General features: G+C 42.2%; 3 protein-coding genes across 4 annotated transcripts; 1 reads left to right on the top strand and 2 right to left on the bottom strand.

The window, feature by feature from the left end:
• Positions 1-205: 205 nt before the first annotated feature.
• gtf2f2a (general transcription factor IIF, polypeptide 2a) lies at positions 206-4971 on the bottom strand. Of its 2 annotated transcripts, XM_076730728.1 has the most exons (9): positions 4833-4971; positions 4131-4204; positions 3932-3956; positions 3608-3746; positions 2401-2460; positions 1622-1703; positions 1315-1414; positions 1090-1233; positions 206-952 (listed from the first exon to the last, which is right to left on the bottom strand). In XM_076730728.1, the coding sequence occupies exons 1-9, from the start codon at positions 4896-4898 to the stop codon at positions 830-832; spliced, it is 813 nt and encodes a 270-aa protein (XP_076586843.1). In that variant the 5' UTR covers positions 4899-4971; the 3' UTR covers positions 206-829. The 2 variants fall into 2 exon arrangements, with proteins under 2 accessions (XP_076586843.1, XP_076586852.1); XM_076730737.1 differs by lacking the exon at positions 2401-2460 and having other exon boundaries at positions 4833-4961.
• A 90-nt stretch (positions 4972-5061) lies between these two features.
• Positions 5062-7760, bottom strand: gpalpp1 (GPALPP motifs containing 1). The gene is made up of 7 exons (XM_076730715.1): positions 7541-7760; positions 7279-7408; positions 7107-7202; positions 6762-7014; positions 6397-6561; positions 6208-6309; positions 5062-6098 (listed from the first exon to the last, which is right to left on the bottom strand). Exons 1-7 carry the CDS (start codon positions 7626-7628, stop codon positions 5880-5882), a joined length of 1053 nt encoding a protein of 350 aa, XP_076586830.1. The 5' UTR covers positions 7629-7760; the 3' UTR covers positions 5062-5879.
• Positions 7761-8212: 452 nt separating this feature from the next.
• On the top strand, positions 8213-16792 carry ercc3 (excision repair cross-complementation group 3). The gene is made up of 15 exons (XM_076730698.1): positions 8213-8390; positions 9044-9243; positions 9346-9582; positions 9721-9770; positions 9854-9989; positions 10478-10648; positions 11063-11267; positions 11504-11818; positions 11934-12118; positions 13058-13260; positions 13365-13461; positions 13852-13969; positions 14099-14217; positions 15410-15559; positions 15667-16792. Exons 1-15 carry the CDS (start codon positions 8363-8365, stop codon positions 15802-15804), a joined length of 2352 nt encoding a protein of 783 aa, XP_076586813.1. The 5' UTR covers positions 8213-8362; the 3' UTR covers positions 15805-16792.
• Positions 16793-18267: the final 1475 nt, after the last annotated feature.

Genomic DNA, 18267 nt, shown 5'->3' with positions numbered 1-18267 from the left:
AAGCCCTTTAAACATTAAGTGGAATTAAAGAGGGAGTAACAGATTAATAGAAGTATGGCCTCAAAGGATTTGGGCCAGATAAAAACCTGGAGCTGAGAAATTTGCACTGAATGTTGGATGGCTGGTTAATGCTCTTCTGTGGTTCTCATTGCTGTAGAGATATTTCTGATGTCATTCTAGTACAAAGCCAGTAAAATGTTTTTTTCTAGTGAAACATTTATTGCATAAGTCAATTAAAAATTCCTATGAAGATGGGCTAATGTGAAGACACCTGAAGCAAAAAATGGAAAGCATTACAGCAATCGTGCTGGACTGGAGAATTTTGTCAAAACAAGCTCAGCCTTAATTTGTCTTTCTAAGTCAAGGGTCACAAAGCTGTTTAGCTGTTTTTTTTTTTTTTAAAAGCATCACACCAGTTCAAAAAAAGTCTGATTATAAAATGTGTACAAAAAGAAACTTGGTCAGTGTGTCAATTCAGTAACGAGAGCCATTACCTGTGTCAACACATTAAAACATGAATTCAACGCTAAGAACCAGAGTCCTACACCCTGTGCCTCTGATGGACAGAACAACTAATTCAAATAAAGGTTTTTCCTCAAGGGTGTGCTGGAGCTGTGACAGAAACCACATCAGGACAAGATGGTGCACACCTAGTGTAAAACCTCAGTTTGCTTCCCAATGCCACTTCTTGTCTCCTGACCTCACTGTGTTTGGAGACCTGATGGAAGGAAATCGGGAGAAAACTCCGAAGTCCAGTCAAGGTCTGTTTTGGGAGGGACCTCCACCAATCAAATGAAATGCAGTGTATCGGCCTAGAGAGGGTCAGGAACTATTCGTCAGTCTTTTCCTCGCCTTGGTAATGTCGATATTCTGGCTTGAGCTCCCAGGTATTCTTGTGTGTCCCCTTCACGTTGTAGATGCCAATGTCACGCAAGATCTCCTTCAAGTAAATCTGGGGATAGGAAAAAATATATGAGAAAAGATGAATATAATACTCTCATTTCTTGTGACTCAAAGCTATAATAAATGCATGTTCTGCAAATAATCAGATCTCACAAGAAAAAGCTGCAGTCTGCACTCTCGTCTTACCACAGGCTGTTTGGTGATATCCACCAGGTCTTTGATGTTGTAGTACTGGTGCTTCTCAAAAGCAGAAAACAACATGTCCAACACCTGCTGTTTGTCCGCTCTTGCTCTCTTGCCCTCCTCCTTCTTTTTCCTCTCATACTCAAGCTGCAGAGAAAAATAACTGTGTTATAAGTGCAGGCTGCATGAAAGAAACAGAGACAATCCTGTGTAGGATTTATTTCTTACATTGTATGTATGGTTGGCCACAGGTTTGTAGTTGCTGGTGACAGGATTTTTCAACTGCTGTGACAGCCTGACTGGCTTGGAGGACTCCTCAATTTGTATCCTGTTAGATGATAACAATTACAACAATAACATGTAACAAAGCACATGGAACAATGACAATAATATGTCCTCATACAAATCAAGATACACAAATGTGACAATACAGTCTCACCATTACAATCTACATCATATAACACTGCAAATGGACTGTAGGTTCAGGTCCTTAACACAATGACTTGTGTGTATGCATCATTGTCAAAACACTCACCTCTTCAGCCTCATATAGCTTTCACTAACGGCAGGTCTGCACTCAGCTCGCTGCACCACCACTCCCTCCAATGCTACTTTATCTGAAAAAGAGGAGAGTAAATTAAAACCTCAGTTTAAGTCCATGTGTCCCAGTGCATTTTTCCGTCATAAGGAGGGAAGGGTGAGCGGTTGCATGTGTGTAAGAGAGAAGGGATGACAGGAGACACTGTGAATGAACGACTAGGAAACAACACAGTCATAAAACATTTTCTTTTACTTCTTACATAAATCTTGTTCAGTCTGGGCTCTCTCCCAAGTTGAAAGAAAGATGTTAGAGCATCACAATTATTCCTCCCATAATTCAAATTCAGTCAATGCATTTCTACCAAAAAGTCTCACAATTCACAATTGTCTAGTCAGACATTATCTTTGTCAACATAATGTCACAGCTGGATTTGCAACCACCACCACCACCTCCAGTGTCGACCAGTCCGAGCACAGACTCATTTCCATCCTCCAGCCATGATGGTACAAACTGAGTGCAGAAGCTCCATAAGAATTATACAATTGTGCTCATGAAGAGAAGAGGCCTGTGTGCTGCGTCAGGGCAAAACTGGGTGCTACATTAAGACAATGTGTCCACAGTTTGGATTCCAACACATGCATCTTCCAAAGCATGGGTGTGGATTACTAATTGTGATACTACAAACGCCATTTAGTAATAAAATTACAGACACTCAGTGTGTCTGACTCCTAGTGGTGCAACTTTGTCACTCGCTGGCGAAACGGAGGACTCACCTGGACCTGCCCCTGCCCCCGAAACTGAGCTGCTGCCATCAGATCTCTCTTCTGACTGGCCTACAGGAAGGGAGGGAGGGATGGTAAAAATGAAAATACAGGGGATGGAAGACGGAGGGGTGGGAGGAGGGGATCGAACAGTAAGAACCACACCCAGGGTTTAGTCGCACACGAAAACGTCACACAGAGCTTCTCGTCGCCATCTGACAAGTACACACGCTTGCGTGTGAGCAAAGCAAGCATGCCCTCACAATAAGCGAGCACAGATACCCTGTCCCACCACAAATACACATCCACCACAGGGCTGCACAAATACTCAAGTCAGTATTTTAAACATAATGCATTACTTTTTACATTTTCTGATGCAGAGCAGGTGCCTTCTTTGGCATGTCTCCATTGAAAAAGAAGTTTCATATAAAGTCATACTATGGTGTTAAATGAATGCATTAATTAAAACAATCATTACAACTGTGCAGCCCTAAAACACACACACACACACACACACACACACACACAAGCAAAGTAGCACAAGCTCACCGGCACCCATAGCATCAAAACACCTACATCACACTCAGAGGGCAGACGCAGCTGATGAAATTCAAACCAAAACAAAGAAACACATGCACAAATTAAATAAACTCCAAATTCAGCAATGATTTGAATTGATATTGATCTAGTCTATGTTAAAAGAATTCCAAATCGGGCCATTGTGCCTGGTCAGATACCTTATCTGCTGAGGTGATTGGCAATGGACTGAGAAGGTAAACCACAAACAAATGGCTGACAGAAGAAACACTGAAACTAAAATCCCAGATGCAGAGAGATCAGACTGGATGAGGACAAATTTCCAACAGAGCAGCTCTCTTATGTTTTCCACTGAGTGTCCAATTATCCAATCTGAACAGCACATTTTTTGATATGTACTCTGTTAGGACTGTGGACAACTTCACACTCTGCTGAGATTTCCCAACACACAGACACAAGCAGAGCAGGCAAAAGAAAGACTGCATGAAGACAGCAAGCTGTACAAAGAGCAGCAAGATGGGCACCTCCACCACCTGACCACAAAGAACTTACCTCTGGGCTTTAGCACAAACAGATGTTTCACATGACAGAAAATTTAGAATACAATTTGTGGACACTCACAACCTCTTTCAGCCAAGAGGCGTTCAAAACAGACAATTAGAAGATGGAAAGAGAAACTCACCTGATGAAGTCTCTGTGAACACGGCCAGCGTCTGACCTCCCACTGACTGCATGGTGAACGGGTGCTCGCGGGGCGCAGACACAGTCTTATCCTCTATACCCTCGATCACAGTCAGCTCTTCGTTCAATGTGAAAGACACCTGTAAAGAGCAGTGTCATCCACATTGAATCTTTCCTGACTTTTGATCTTACTGCCATTATTCTGTCTGTATTTCTTTGAAAACAATGATCTTCAAGACCTACAAAGGGTCTTGAAAAACAAGTTTAAAATCAACACAATTTCCGCATTGCAACTAAAGCGTACTGCTACATGTGCGCCACTCACCTCTGCTTTTCCTTGGTTTCCTTTCCTTGGAGATAAAAATAATGAGCAGAATTAGAATTGCCTGATAGCCAAGAATAACAGGGTCACAACACTTGCCTTGAAAACACACACACACACACACACACACACACACACACACACACACACACACACACACTAAACTTAGCAGGCTGGCTTAGTGCTCAGTTGTTTCACATACTTGCAGATTCGGAGTTTCCCAACCTCGCCTCTGCCCGTCGCCTTTGCCCACTGCTGAGAGAGGTATTTGGGCACCTGCGTGAAGAAACATGGGTGTATTTTACGAGGGCTGCTCTCACAATTTGACAACAGACCTTGTGATATTAACATAAATGTAGGAGCGATCCCTTTGTAAAAGTACTTTAACGTACTGCTGAGATGAAGTTGTACCCATTAACCTCAGGGATGACATGTGTTGTATGTGTCTGGAGCCACATTTATTCACAATCTGTAAATGTTAGCATTAAAACATGATGCACATGGCTGTGCAAACGGTTGCTAACCGTTATTAGCTCTTTACAAACGGTTTCCAAATGTTTCCATACAAGGGTTCCCTTCCTCCAGACCCCAGTAACTAACGTAAAGCTTCGCTGCTACTCTGACCACCTTTTATTTACTTTGGTTATGTTGCAAAACGGTTGTCTCTAGTTAAATCAACGGGTTGTGGCGTGTTGTCCGTGAAAAACAAACGTACGATGCGTAGTTTTGACCAGTTTAACTTGGCTAGCTAACAGTGGAACTTAGCTAGCGTTAGCTACAACACGGTTTCTTTCATTGCAGCGATGGATGCTAAGCTACATTAGTTAGCCTACGCTGTGTATAAATTAATACCTGTTTTATAACCCATGAACTAGCGTTATTAAAAACATTAAATTATACGCACCTTTACAAGCCACACACCCGTGTTCTGCTTGGCACCAGTTAAGTCCACTTCTCCTTTCTCTGACATGTTTTAAAATTGTGCTTCTGCTAACTTATCAATACAACCGCTACACGCATGCGTAAAAGACATAAGAAAGTATGGCAACTGTGATGGTCCAATTGCGCAGCTTTACATCTGACCAATACGCTCATAAGTATGAATGCACGGGTAAGTAATAATCACATACAGCTTAAAAAAAACAAAGTTTAATTAATGTAAAAAAAAAAATGCAAAAGGAGCTTGACAGATTACAAACCTAAATGATAACGCAGCACAACAATACATTTTACAGCTGAGCTACAAAAGATATTACATAAAATCCAATGAATCAATCACACTTTTGCAAAGGGCTACATTTCTAGCAGGTTTGACCAATGAAGGAGAGTTTTCACTGAATTTGTTGGAAAAATAGCAATCTTCTTTTTTTTTTTAAAGGACTATTTCCAAAGTTTTCACTCACTGAAGTTTGACAGTTTTGTAACACATTACCCTCATGCACCCATTAATTTATCATTTGTGATTACACTCACACTAGAGCAAAATTGTTTATCATTATAATTGTGTTGTGGGATTGTTTTACATAATAAATCACGATGCTAATCTTGTCAACATTAACAATTCCAAGCAACTGCTAAATGTGTGTATTCCCAATGTAATTCCTGAAATATTTCAGCATACCAGATTAAAATGAAAAATCCAACAGGATTAATGTCAACTGAAATAAACTTAACAGGTGATTTTATACATCTCAAAAGATAGCCTAATAAACTGTATATAATGTAGGAAAAAATGCATTCATTTATTTCTCTCCTGTGTCTCCTGGAAAAATACAAGCTTCACTGGCTGCTCTGTTGTTTGAAACATTTGTAGTATTGCGTCAAGTCAGGCATATGAGTATCCAAAGAAACATAGTCCATATTCTACAAATCCTATATGAAACTGTCACCAGCCCAGACTGTAACTGGAAGTCTGTACATTCGAACACGCTTCTTACATTTTGAGAACTTGTCACAGGAACATTCTGTCCTTGCTGTGGGAGAACCGTGTGTTCAGTTCCTGAGATTTCTTCAGCAGCCGCTGCTTCTGAGCTTCATCAAAGCGATTCACCTGCAGGTCTGCATCCCGATCGAACGGTCTCCTTTCCACTGGTTTGTCAGCCCTCTCCTTCGCCTTTTCCTTCATTGTCTTTGTGTGCAAACTAATCAGAGACTCAGCACGTTTAGACTCCTGATAACAGAAATTTTAGACAAATGAACACTTGTACAATGTACAAAATATCTTCCATCAATTATATACAGGGACATTTAGGGAAAAAGAATGAGGTAATCCCACTTACATTATACTTAGACACTTTCTCTGCCATTTCCAAGTCCTTCTGAGAGAGCTGTGGGACATCATCTTTCTCCACTTCACCCTTCTTCTTTCCCTCAAGGCGTTCCTATTGGTCAAGAATAGACTCATAAAAGACAGGGAAGTAATATCTTGGCCAAAAAAGTATGAAGTTAAGTTATTTTTCATTAACTACCCTGGTTTTGCGCTCCCTGTCTGCGGGTGTATCTGTCCAAATGGAGCGATCCTTGTTCTCTGGACCCGACCTCTTCTTGAAGGTTCGAGCCCCCAAGCCAATGTGCTGCAGTTCTGGTGGGAGTTCTGTCATCCATGTTTCTCTGGCCAGCACCTCGGGAGCATCCTGTTTACACAGAAACACACAGGAATGGATTCAGTCAGTAGATTTAGGAAAACTTTCTAAGTCATAAAAAGAACACATTTTGCATAAATATTGGTATTATGCTTCTATCTATGTTACTTATATTGTTCCTGTTTGAGAGGTAAGCATTTGATTGCAGATATGCAGATGAACCTGGAGACAGGAGGGGAACGAGGACTCACCTCTCCTGTCAGCTTCTCTTTCATCCTTAGAGCTCTCCGCTCAAAGTCCAGAGCCACAGAGTCTTGAATTGGCCCTTTAGACGGCATCGGTCCGATCACATCCTCATCCTCGCTGCTAGAGGACTCAGCCCGGTAGCCTGGAGGCAGAGCAGGCCCTGGGAAATCCTCTCCATCTCCACCATCATCATCATCATCGTTTTCATACGCTGCTCTGCGAAACCCAGGAGGCAAAGCTGGTCCCAGCACAGGCGGCCTGAGGGAACACTATGAAGTTTCAGCTCCCATAATTTACTGTTTTAACTATTTACACTGGCAATCACTGGGATGTAGAGTTCATTTGCTCACCTTTCTGGGGAGCTCTGTTGTTTCTTAAATCCTGGAGGCAGGGCTGGTCCAAAGAAACCATCATCTTCATTTTCTTGTACCTTAGTCTTCTCTGCCCTGTTCACAAGACATTTGTTAGCTTTGTTTATCGAGAAATTCATTTCAATAACTTTTCGTCGATTAATGAGCGTACCTCTCTGCAGATCTGTCTGCATCTGTGTGCCATGTTTTTGCTCTTTTGGCCATCACCTCCTGGTCACTGTCATCCGAGGAGCTCGACGGTTCCCCCCGTTTATAACCGGGAGGCAAAGCGGGGCCAGAGACTATCAGAGAGTGAGAGAAGAAAAACCATGGAAAAAGCATCCTGATACAAACATTACTGATTAATGCAAAAACTAAAAAGAAAGTAAAGACGGTTGATAGTCTCTGACTAAAAATGTTTTGCCTCTACTTACATCCGTTTTCATTCTCAGAGTCACTGTCGCTCTCCTCCTTCCTTAACATCGGCGGTAAGGCAGGTCCGATCAGTTTATCAGACGACATATTTGACACTTAACTTACTTAGTCACGTTAATGTCAGCGATTTATGTAAAAATAAGACAACAATCCTGGCCCCATTAACCAGAGGTACCTCGAAGAACGAATTTGACCTTTCACACCGGAAGTAAACAGTGGCGCTTCAGTATTTTATGTAAAGCTCGTTAAAGATCGCCCAACTGAAACCAGTAGTAATCTATTCTGCTACACGAATAAAAGCACAAGAAATTAATTGGATTTTACTCCATGCATGCTACTTTATCCTGAGGCTTACAAGTTACGTTTCAGCATTCAGCCATGTATATGTTTTCTGGAGAGCATTATCTTAAAAAGGTTGATAAGCTTGCACATTAGATTAATATGTCTGTTCTTGTATGAATAATCCCTATATGACTAACATATCAGGACATTTATATGTATATATAATGCTTCTACGTATTAATGAGCTCTAATTCATCTGGTCAACGTATTCTGTTGAGAAACATTTCCCTAACTACACCTTAGACTCCCACTCAAGTATTTTTTCCAATGTACTGCTCAGAAATCAAACAACATTTTATTTTGACGGCTGAGACCGGAAGTATTATTGCGATGTTATTTTCGCGCTCTCAACGTCGGTACATACTTTGTATAGCAACTTCAGCGTCACACCGTGTTTGAGGCATTTCAGGACATGTTATGAAGCTATGCCTGTCGTGTTTTGAAAGATATTAGCTACCCATATATAAAAAATATATAAAATGGGTAAAAAGGATAAAGGAGATCGGGGTGAGTTACTAATGCTATGGTTTAACCTAGCTAGCTGTTAGCTAACTGTATGACAAGCCGAAAGATGCAGCTCTTGAGGGAGGAATGGTTTAGCTAACTGAAACTCACGTTACACATGCACTTGATTATTCCGTGTTTTGCTAAAGGATAGTTGTATTGAAATGGTAGTCCAGAGAGATGGCAGGTGTTGGTCGTTTCCTCTTACTAAAATTCTTATATTTGTTATGGTAATATCATATGATAGCTGTCTGTCCACATTCTGTGCCTCTCGTATTACATTCTTGGATGTAATTGATATCTCTCCAGCTGCAAAGAATAAAACAGTCTAAATGGCAAAATTATATTTCAGAAAGAAGGAATCTGTCATAAACTGTATGAATTATTGATTGAAAATGTGTCTTTTAGCACACAAACACACAGGGGCATCTAACTGTGTGCTACATGCTCACTACATGCTTGGACAAAGGCTAACTGTTCAGATAGAATGCAGGACAAGCTGTCTTAAAGTAAGGATATACCTAGATCTTGTGTAGAAAAATTCTGTGGCCACACCTGTGTTAAAATCCTAAAGCAAGAGAGTTTACAGTGATGTGCTTTTATGTATTATTTGTCCCTTCTTATTGCTGACAGTGTTTTCTAACTCATGTCTACAGACAAGAGGTCAAAAAAGCGTTTCTATGAGGAGGAAGACGATGAGGAGGAGGTAGTGGGCAATGAGTCTCAGGAGGCCATACCTGCTGCTGCAGGGAAACAAGTGGATGAGTCCAGTACTAAACTGGATGAGTATGGAGCCAAAGACTACCGAGTTCAGATGATGCTGAAGAATGATCATGCGTCACGCCCCCTCTGGGTGGTAAGACATGTTTGGATTGTTGATTTCCTCATTCATGCAGTTTGCAAAATAAAAGGTCGGTCTTTTTGCATATTTTTCTCATATTCTTCTTCTCCCCTCCAGGCTCCAGATGGACACATCTTTCTGGAAGCCTTTTCTCCAGTCTATAAGTACGCCCAGGATTTCTTGGTGGCCATTGCAGAGCCAGTGTGCAGGCCGAACCATATCCATGAGTACAAGCTGACAGCCTATTCGCTGTATGCAGCTGTCAGTGTGGGGCTGCAGACTTCGGATATTGTGGAGTACCTGCAGAAGCTCAGCAAGACATCAGTACCTGATGGGATCGTGCAGTTCATTAAGGTCTGAATGAGAGAGTATTTAGAGGTTTGAGGGAAGAGAAGGGAGGGGGAAAGTTATTGGAAAATCTTGAGTCTTAATTTCGTAGGTGAAAAATGTGTTGAATTAATTACTGCTTTTATCCCTCTCTTTTTTCCCCAGCTCTGCACAGTGAGCTATGGCAAAGTCAAGCTAGTGCTCAAGCACAATCGGTAAAGTCATTTCAGCAACCGTTCCCTCTGCCTTTGCGTCATCAATCATCCCTTCTTTAACTGTTCCACCTGTCCACCCTCAGGTATTTTGTTGAGAGTGCCTTCCCTGATGTGATCCAGCGCCTTCTGCAGGACAACGTGATCCGTGAATGTCGTCTCCGTACAGCAGACGGAGCGGACACTGAGCTTATTACTGAAGTCATCCACAGCAAGTCAGCGGTATGCCATTCCACATCTTTTTTCGCTCACACAAACATAGAAAAACATTCATTATTGTATTAAATTTAAATAATGTATGAATTTAAACATGTCTTAAACATTGACATGTTTGTGTTTACTACCTAATGTTGGGTGAAGAGACTTAAATCACAGTCACTTTAATCACAGCCAAGAATGATGTAGGGACATCAGCAACAGCTAGATGTCATTATGCACTCATTTGAACAAAGTGATTTTGATGACTGAAGGAAGGATGTCTTCTGATGCAGGAACTGAAGAGTCATGTCAAACCCTGAAAGGACCAGTGTGTAAGATTTACAGGGATCTATTGGCAGAAATGGAATATCCCTTTGAGTAAATTACAGTTCCATTAAATTGAAAAGCAATAAAGGGTCAAGTTTTGGAAATAACACTGAAGAGGTCCAACAGCTGTTGTAACTGCGGTCCTGGTCATAGAACAACAAATGTTCCTCTGTGTCTCCTGACAGATCTCCAAGTCTGTTCAGGACAAGGGGGGTGCCTCCTCCTCACAGCAGCCCAGCGACGAACAAACGTCAACTCAGCAGGTCCCTGAGGACATCTTCAGCTACTACGAGCAGATGGATAAAGAAGAGGAGGAGGAGGAAGAGACTCAGACTGTGTCCTTTGAGATTCGCCAGGTACACATCTGATTTTTGTAGGTTTATCTGTTACAGTAATCCTTTTGTTTTTTTAGATTTTAATATTGTTGCCTGTGGCTGCAACTAATAATTATTATCATTATTGATTAATTTCTTATTTTTACAACTGATTGCTTGAATTGTCAGAGAACAGTCAAAAATTGTGAAAAATGGCAATCACAGTTCTCTCCAGAGTCCGTGGCGATTTCTTCAGCTTGTTTTTTTATTAGGCCAACAGTCTAAACATGAAAGATAATCAGTTTACAAGGATATAAATCCAAAAAAATCAGCAAATCCTCATATTTGAGAACCTGAGAACCAGAGAATGTTTTGCTTGATAAATCAATTAAAGGAACATCAACACTGTGCTATGCCCTGCTCTGACCTGTTGTGTTCTTCCCTGATCTGGTGCAGGAGATGATTGAAGAGCTGCAGAAGCGCTGCATTCAGCTGGAGTACCCCCTCCTTGCAGAGTACGACTTTCGCAATGATACAGTCAACCCAGACATCAACATAGACCTGAAGCCCACTGCTGTGTTGAGGCCCTACCAGGAAAAGAGTCTGCGCAAGATGTTTGGGAATGGACGAGCTCGCTCTGGGGTCATCGTGCTGCCCTGTGGTGAGACAGCTGGTTTGGAACATCGAGTGAAACAGAAAGCACACAGCCGAAGCATTTCGTTCACAGAAAAACACAATCCTGAAGTGACAAAATGATAGAACTCACATATGAAGAGAAACAAGGGATACAGTCTTACTTATTCTCTGTTCATTTTACAGCATACCCTCAACCCTGTCATCATTTTGTAGCATAAATCTTGGATGTTTCAATTGTTTTATCTCCCCTCTCCTTTCCAGGAGCGGGCAAATCTCTGGTGGGGGTGACGGCGGCGTGCACGGTACGCAAACGCTGCCTGGTGTTGGGTAACTCCTCGGTGTCGGTGGAGCAATGGAAGGCTCAGTTCAAGATGTGGTCCACTATCGATGACTCTCAGATCTGCCGCTTCACCTCCGACGCTAAGGACAAGCCCATCGGCTGCTCGGTGGCCATCAGCACCTACTCTATGCTGGGACACACCACCAAGCGCTCCTGGGAGGCTGAGAGGGTCATGGAGTGGATGCGGAGCCAAGAGTGGGGACTCATTATCCTGGATGAGGTGCACACTATCCCTGGTGAGCTGTTGCAGGACATCCGTTTTCCAAGTGTAACTCTTTGGCATTCAGTGGGATATAGACACATATTTTAGTGATATTATGCTAACATTATAACTGTGTGTTTTCTCTACAGCCAAGATGTTCCGTCGTGTACTGACCATTGTCCAGGCACACTGTAAACTGGGACTCACTGCCACACTGGTCAGAGAAGATGACAAGATTGTAGACCTCAACTTCCTAATCGGGCCTAAGCTGTTTGAGGCCAACTGGATGGAACTGCAGAACAACGGCTACATTGCCAAAGTCCAGTGTGCAGAGGTGAGTCTTACAGTAATAAACCAGAAAGTTAAAGGAACTTAAACATCATATTTCATGAATTGGACATCTGTGACGTGTCAGACAGCGTTCTGGCGCCACGTGCAACATGTTGATCATTGAATAATTTGGGCTGGTGTCTCACATGTACAAGAGGTGGACCCTTGTAGCCACGACTCAATAAACAAATGACTTCTTTGTAAACAAAGATATCTCAGAGAGTGCGCTCCTTAGTTGTACAAACCAGTGGTTACATAAAGCTTAATATCATATGACTCAGTCAGAGATCTTTGTTTGTGGAAGATCCATTTTAAGGATTAAGGAGGTTGTTTTGACTATTTTAGGTAATCTTGTTATATAATTTAAAGTTTTTGTAATTTGATGCGACCTTCTGAAATATTGTGCCAGTAGAAATGACAAACTGCTCTGCATGCAGCAGTTAAAAAATCGAACTTCATACTTTGTTAAGATATATTGGGATATGTACCCATGAATGATCTAAGGCTTTGTTATACTGTTTTCCACTTGTGTGGGTTCCACACTGATAAAACTGCCTGATGTCTCCAGAGATTTGCAGGGAGTATGTGGCCATTAAGACAAAAGAAGCGCCTCCTGCTTTATTTCATTTGTCAGTTTTTAGTCGTGTCAGGACTGCGGGTGCAAATTAGCTGTTGAGCTAAGCCCAGCACATTTACATTGATGTTGTTAAATGTTAACGTTGATGAATGTGCACTGCCCTCACAAATGAACAAATAATAAACCAAAATGAAAAGTTTATTGCATTAAGCGTACTAAAACTGCAATGCAGGCCTTGAACTACGACTTCTGCTCTCATGCAGTATGTCTTCATTATTGCTGTTACTGTATGACAGCTGGCTGCATGACTAAATGAGCACGTTCCACAATGATAAAGCTGAACGATGTACTCTGTCTGTGTTTCAGGTCTGGTGCCCGATGTCTCCAGAGTTTTACAGAGAGTATGTGGCCATTAAGACGAAGAAGCGCATCCTGCTTTATACGATGAACCCCAACAAGTTCCGTGCTTGTCAGTTCCTCATTCGCTTCCACGAGCGGCGCAATGACAAGATCATTGTCTTTGCTGACAACGTGTTTGCCTTGAAGGAATACGCCATTTGCCTCAACAAGTAAATTACTTATATAAAGCGCTGTGCTTTGACTGTTTCATTAAATTGCCTGTTCAGGTTAGATTTCTTTGTTTTTATTTCTGCTCTCTCACTTTCCTCTCAAGACCTTACATCTATGGTCCAACCTCCCAGGGGGAACGCATGCAGATTTTACAGAACTTCAAACACAACCCCAAGATCAACACCATTTTCATCTCCAAGGTAAACCAATCAATCTATCATGGATTTTGTGTATGTAGCATAGATTGTAATTGTTCAGCCACCATGCGCCCTCTTGTGGCCAGTAGAGGGCACACCAGTGTTTCTCTTAGCTGTCCATGATAAAAGTCAGGTTGCATACTGTGCATGTAAATATGCACAGTATGACACAGTGTTCTTGTTTATTATATGGATTCTGTGTTTTTATTGCTTGATGCAAGCATGATGAACGGTTTTCTTCAGTTTGCATCTCGTCAGGGAATCAGATCTTTGTGTAAAAGGAAATCAGACACATGCTTGCCTTTAATGAAGCAGTAAATATCTACTGGCACAGTGCCACAGTGGTAATATTTCATCTATATGAATTTGTACCATGTTCCTTCTACCAAACAGGTCGGAGACACCTCATTTGACTTGCCAGAAGCCAACGTTCTGATACAGATCTCCTCTCACGGTGGATCACGCAGACAGGAGGCCCAGAGGCTCGGCAGGGTCTTACGAGCCAAGAAAGGTCAGTCTGTCTGTAAAAAAGACCCCACTTTAGAATGTTTGTGACACATTCTGATATTTCTATATTGATTACTTCCATCAATGAACAAAACCCAGTTGTTCTCACTCCACCTGTCTGCTTGTTGTTTAGGAATGGTAGCAGAGGAGTACAACGCATACTTCTACTCTCTGGTGTCCCAGGACACCCAGGAGATGGCTTACTCCACCAAGAGGCAGAGGTTCCTGGTCGATCAGGGGTACAGCTTTAAGGTGTGTTCACTGCAGCATCTTATCATCTCACCTTATTTACGTCTCCTCACGGAATTGTAGCACTAACTTCACCCAGACTGGGCATATCTTTCATGAAAACCATATCAGTTTGCTTTAATTACACTGAAGGCTAAGTCACACTAGACACAGAATTTAAAGATTTTCTTCTTTTATTTGGAACGTCCATACAAACAAAAACATCACTTGAATTAAAAAAACAAAAAAAGGAAGCTTAAAGGTTCCAAATGAGAACAACAGAGGTGCAACAGAGGTGCATTACCACCACTGACTGTTTTCTCACGTCACATGAGAACGTGGTGAGCAGTCCTGCTGCCTAAATCACATCACCTTGCGTGGTCTTGAGTTTCCCTTTCACACATGTGGCACATTTGTCCATGTCAGACGTATTCTCAATTAAAGAAATACTCCGTATGGTTTAGGTGAAGAGTGGAACCTGGGTGGAGTGTGCAGGAGGACTCATCCATAATGACTGTTTTTGCATTGATGTGATGTGTTTGTTTATGTATCCGCAATGTACAAGCAAGCAGAAAAGAGTATGGAGCAGCTATTTTCCGTGCAATGCCATCAACACTCCCACTCGCTGGCTGTGTAGCGGTAGCAGTGCATACACTGTGAATGACAGTGTGTAAATACAGCTTACAGGTAGCTCCCGCGGTGCAAACCACATTACTAATTTTCTACCAGTGTACACATTTCTTCTGTCATGTCATCCAACTCTAAAGTACAGTGTCAATTTTGAAAAGTTTTTCTTTTTTTTTTCCCAGTTTCTGTTATCGGTATGCTTACCCCAGGCTACTTACAGCCTGATATTATGTATTCAGAAGTGTTTGGTTTCATCAGATCCAGGCTGGCTGGACTTGAGTCGTGTGAATCGGGCCAAAATGCACCAGCACTGAAATCTGAGCGTTATTCTGGCAACAGCTGAAGTTTGCTTTAGAGGGACAAAACAAAGAATGAACCAGAAAAGAAACTAGTTTCAGGAAAAAAGCATCTTCTGTTCACAGAGATAGTTTACAGGAGAACTCTTTTTCTTAACCGGATTTGTGATAAGTCCTTCAGGTCAAATGGAAAAAAGTTTAGGAATAAACAAAACTGTGCGTTTGATCTTTGGACTTCATTCTTGTACCATTTCTAAACATTTCTAAGTTTCCATGTTCCTCTTCTCTGCTAGGTGATCACAAAGTTGGCAGGTATGGAGGAAGAGGACTTGATGTTCTCCAGCAGAGACGACCAACAGATGCTGCTTCAGAAGGTCCTGGCTGCTTCTGACCTGGATGCTGAGGAGGAAGTGGTGGCAGGGGAGCTGGGCACACGACCGCAGGTGAAGACTCGGACTCAGAAAACACATACACATAGTAGCCGTTGCATGCTTACAGCTGTGCTATGGCTTCTTACAATATTCTCACATTTTGTCTTTCTCCTTATCAGTTCTCGAGGCGAACGGGCACCATGAGCTCCATGTCAGGCGCAGATGACACCGTCTACATGGAGTATCAGAGTCGAGGCAGCAAAGCCTCCGCACTAAACAAGGGCGTTCATCCGCTGTTCAAGCGCTTCAGAAAGTAGATACACTGACTCAACCGCTGAAGACTTATACTGAAGCTCAGGACCAGCTGGTCCAGAGAGCAGAGCAATGACTGGAGATGACCTGAAACTGAGTATCATCTGAGCTAATGATGTACTGTACATAGCTTCCTCCTGGTAGCTGATGATGATGAAGTTGAAATGACCTGCACACCTGGATAAGAATCCAGCAGATGATGCCTGCGGAGCTCCACTGCTCCGTGTGGTAAATTTGAACGTTCCAGCTTCCTCATGCGCCTACATTCACCACATTTGTAGATGAAATGCAAACTCTTTCCAAGTGTCAACCACTGTTGGCTCTCACTTAAAAGACAACTGTCCTGCGTTGCAGTGATTCGGCTAGCTTGTCATGACCAATTCGGCACTGGTTGTGAAATTCAACCGAAATTCCACAACGCTTGAAGGCTTTGATTTGCTGTCCACTGTACATTTCAACCACAAATGTCTACAATGGGAGTGGATGGGGACTGGAGTATAACGGATAGGTGGTGTGAGCTCTTTAAGTAGCTAAAGATCAGCTGTAAGTCATTTGGCTGCGAGTGGAATAATGTGTTTTATCTGCTGTCAGTGGTTGTTTCAAGGATGACTGTACATGAGGGGCAAAACAAAGGATGTGTGTTGAACTTTTGTCAATGCAAATTTTTCTAAACATGGCTACATTTCATGCATTAAAACATCACAGATTAAACCCACATCAGTCTGTTCCTGATCGCCCCACCGATGGTAGTTTTCACTCACATGTTCTGTTCCGTTCTTTAAAATGTTTTGTAAAAGAAAAATTATTTCTTGAAATGATCTTTTCCTGTTTCTGCCTCTGATTCTGAAAGAATGAAAGCTCTGCATGTTTTATGTCTTTTTGCAAGCCATAAGGGAAAACCAGTAGCTAGAGGCTGGATTGAACATTCGTCTCCTAAGAAATGAATCCTAATGGTTACAGTTTGTCTGTTTTTATACATTGGTTTAGAACTATAATGTGGTAGCTTCACATCACATTTTTTTCCCCACACAACAATTCATTTTAATTTGGCCGAATGAATGTGTATCTGCGAGGGTCCTCTCCCTTGAAGACCAAAAGGAGGCAAACTTGGCATGAATAAAAGCGGGGGCAAGAGGGGGTTGAAGGGTTGGGGGATCTGCTTCCTCTGCTTGTTGATGACTTGAAGATCTTCCAAAAAAAACAACATCTACAGCCGGGTGCCTTGTACAAGCTGCCAAAGTGTTGAGTGTGGGAAAATACCCACCTCTGCCCAGCCACCCTTCACTAGACCGCAGGGCACAATTCCCTCTGAGTGGCCCCGTCTGTCGCCTGTTTAGTTTAATCCCTGTTTTTTGTCCTCGGCAGAATTGAGGCTTATTGGTTTGGAAGGACTGAAAAGTAGTGAAGTAGATTTAAACTCACGTATCCGCTGAGATGAGAGGAGTGAGAGGATGGGTCATCCGTCTGACGTACATTTATCATGAGGCAAAATGAAGAAGTTGTTCACAGACGACATGAGGATATGACGTGTGCTGATTCATATCCTCGTAATTGAGGGATGGTTTGTGAGTTCTCAGACTTGTGATTAGTTGTTTTAGCTCAGTGTTTTCATTTCTCAGAGGTGATAAAGGCACCTGAAGTTCAAAAGCAGTTTGACAGTCCTGTAATCACACAGTGTGGAAATTTGCAATGTTACAGCAACAAAGGGAATACTAGTAAGAAACATCTGTAAAAAGTAAGACATGATACATGAGTAGACAATATAGTAAGTCAAAATTGGAACAAGGCAGGATAAGTAAAACAAGACGATGCTTCAGTTACACATTATTGCATATAGGAAATGATGATGAACCTCCACTTCAAGAGTTAAGACCGAGTTCATGTCTGCATGTGTGCTTTCTGAGACAGACATAAATAATGTGCAAATGTTTTACGTTTGCTTAGCTGCCAGACCATTTATCTTTCCGGAAAGTTTTAATTACATATCAGGTTCAAGAGAGATGTGACTCATATAAATCTCGTGCCTCTATGAGCTCCAGACTTCTCTGAGCAGTTTGTCTCCGACTGACTGCTAAACATGATCAAAACCAGTGCGCGCTTACATATGGAGGCGTAAACAGCTGATGATTTGTGCACGTGCTTACATTGAGCCAGACTGTCTGGGGGGTTAAATGTAAACACGTAATGGGTCTTCATGTAACGGTGACCACGTCAATGTTCAGTGTGTGTGTGTGTGTGTGTGTGTGTGTGTGTGTGTGTGTGCAAGGGTGCGGCGTGTGCGCGTGCACGCAGTCTGATTGATTGCTGTGATGTAACTGTGTTTTGGCACGTTGTAATACACTCCTTTTCCAACAAAAGAGTGAACCCAGCAGCTTTTTTTCGTGGCAGGGGGGAACGCCCACACCCGAATTTATCCCTCCCTTCTTTTGAAGCGAACATCCAATCCTCTTCCACTTCTGAGGTTGTAC

This window comes from Chaetodon auriga, chromosome 1, assembly GCF_051107435.1.
Source record: "Chaetodon auriga isolate fChaAug3 chromosome 1, fChaAug3.hap1, whole genome shotgun sequence".
Lineage (NCBI taxonomy): Eukaryota > Metazoa > Chordata > Actinopteri > Chaetodontiformes > Chaetodontidae > Chaetodon > Chaetodon auriga.
The sequence above is the reverse complement of the archived record's forward strand: the minus strand, read 5'-3'. Positions and strand labels throughout refer to the sequence as shown.

Bases quoted from the DNA above. Each gene is read 5' to 3' on its own strand.
- gpalpp1 (XM_076730715.1), bottom strand. From the start codon at position 7,628: ATGTCGTCTGATAAACTGATCGGACCTGCCTTACCGCCGATGTTAAGG. The intron at 7,203-7,278 runs GTACGCTCATTA...TCTTGTGAACAG, and splicing joins GCAGACAGATCTGCAGAGAG to GGCAGAGAAGACTAAGGTAC. The intron at 6,099-6,207 runs GTAAGTGGGATT...TTCTGTTATCAG, and splicing joins AGAAAGTGTCTAAGTATAAT to GAGTCTAAACGTGCTGAGTC.
- gtf2f2a (XM_076730728.1), bottom strand. From the start codon at position 4,898: ATGTCAGAGAAAGGAGAAGTGGACTTAACTGGTGCCAAGCAGAACACG. The intron at 2,461-3,607 runs GTGAGTTTCTCT...CCCTTCCTGTAG, and splicing joins GTTCACAGAGACTTCATCAG to GCCAGTCAGAAGAGAGATCT. The intron at 953-1,089 runs GTAAGACGAGAG...TCCTATCCCCAG, and splicing joins ATATCACCAAACAGCCTGTG to ATTTACTTGAAGGAGATCTT.
- ercc3 (XM_076730698.1), top strand. From the start codon at position 8,363: ATGGGTAAAAAGGATAAAGGAGATCGGG. The intron at 13,261-13,364 runs GTAAATTACTTA...TTTCCTCTCAAG, and splicing joins TACGCCATTTGCCTCAACAA to ACCTTACATCTATGGTCCAA. The intron at 14,218-15,409 runs GTGTGTTCACTG...CTTCTCTGCTAG, and splicing joins ATCAGGGGTACAGCTTTAAG to GTGATCACAAAGTTGGCAGG.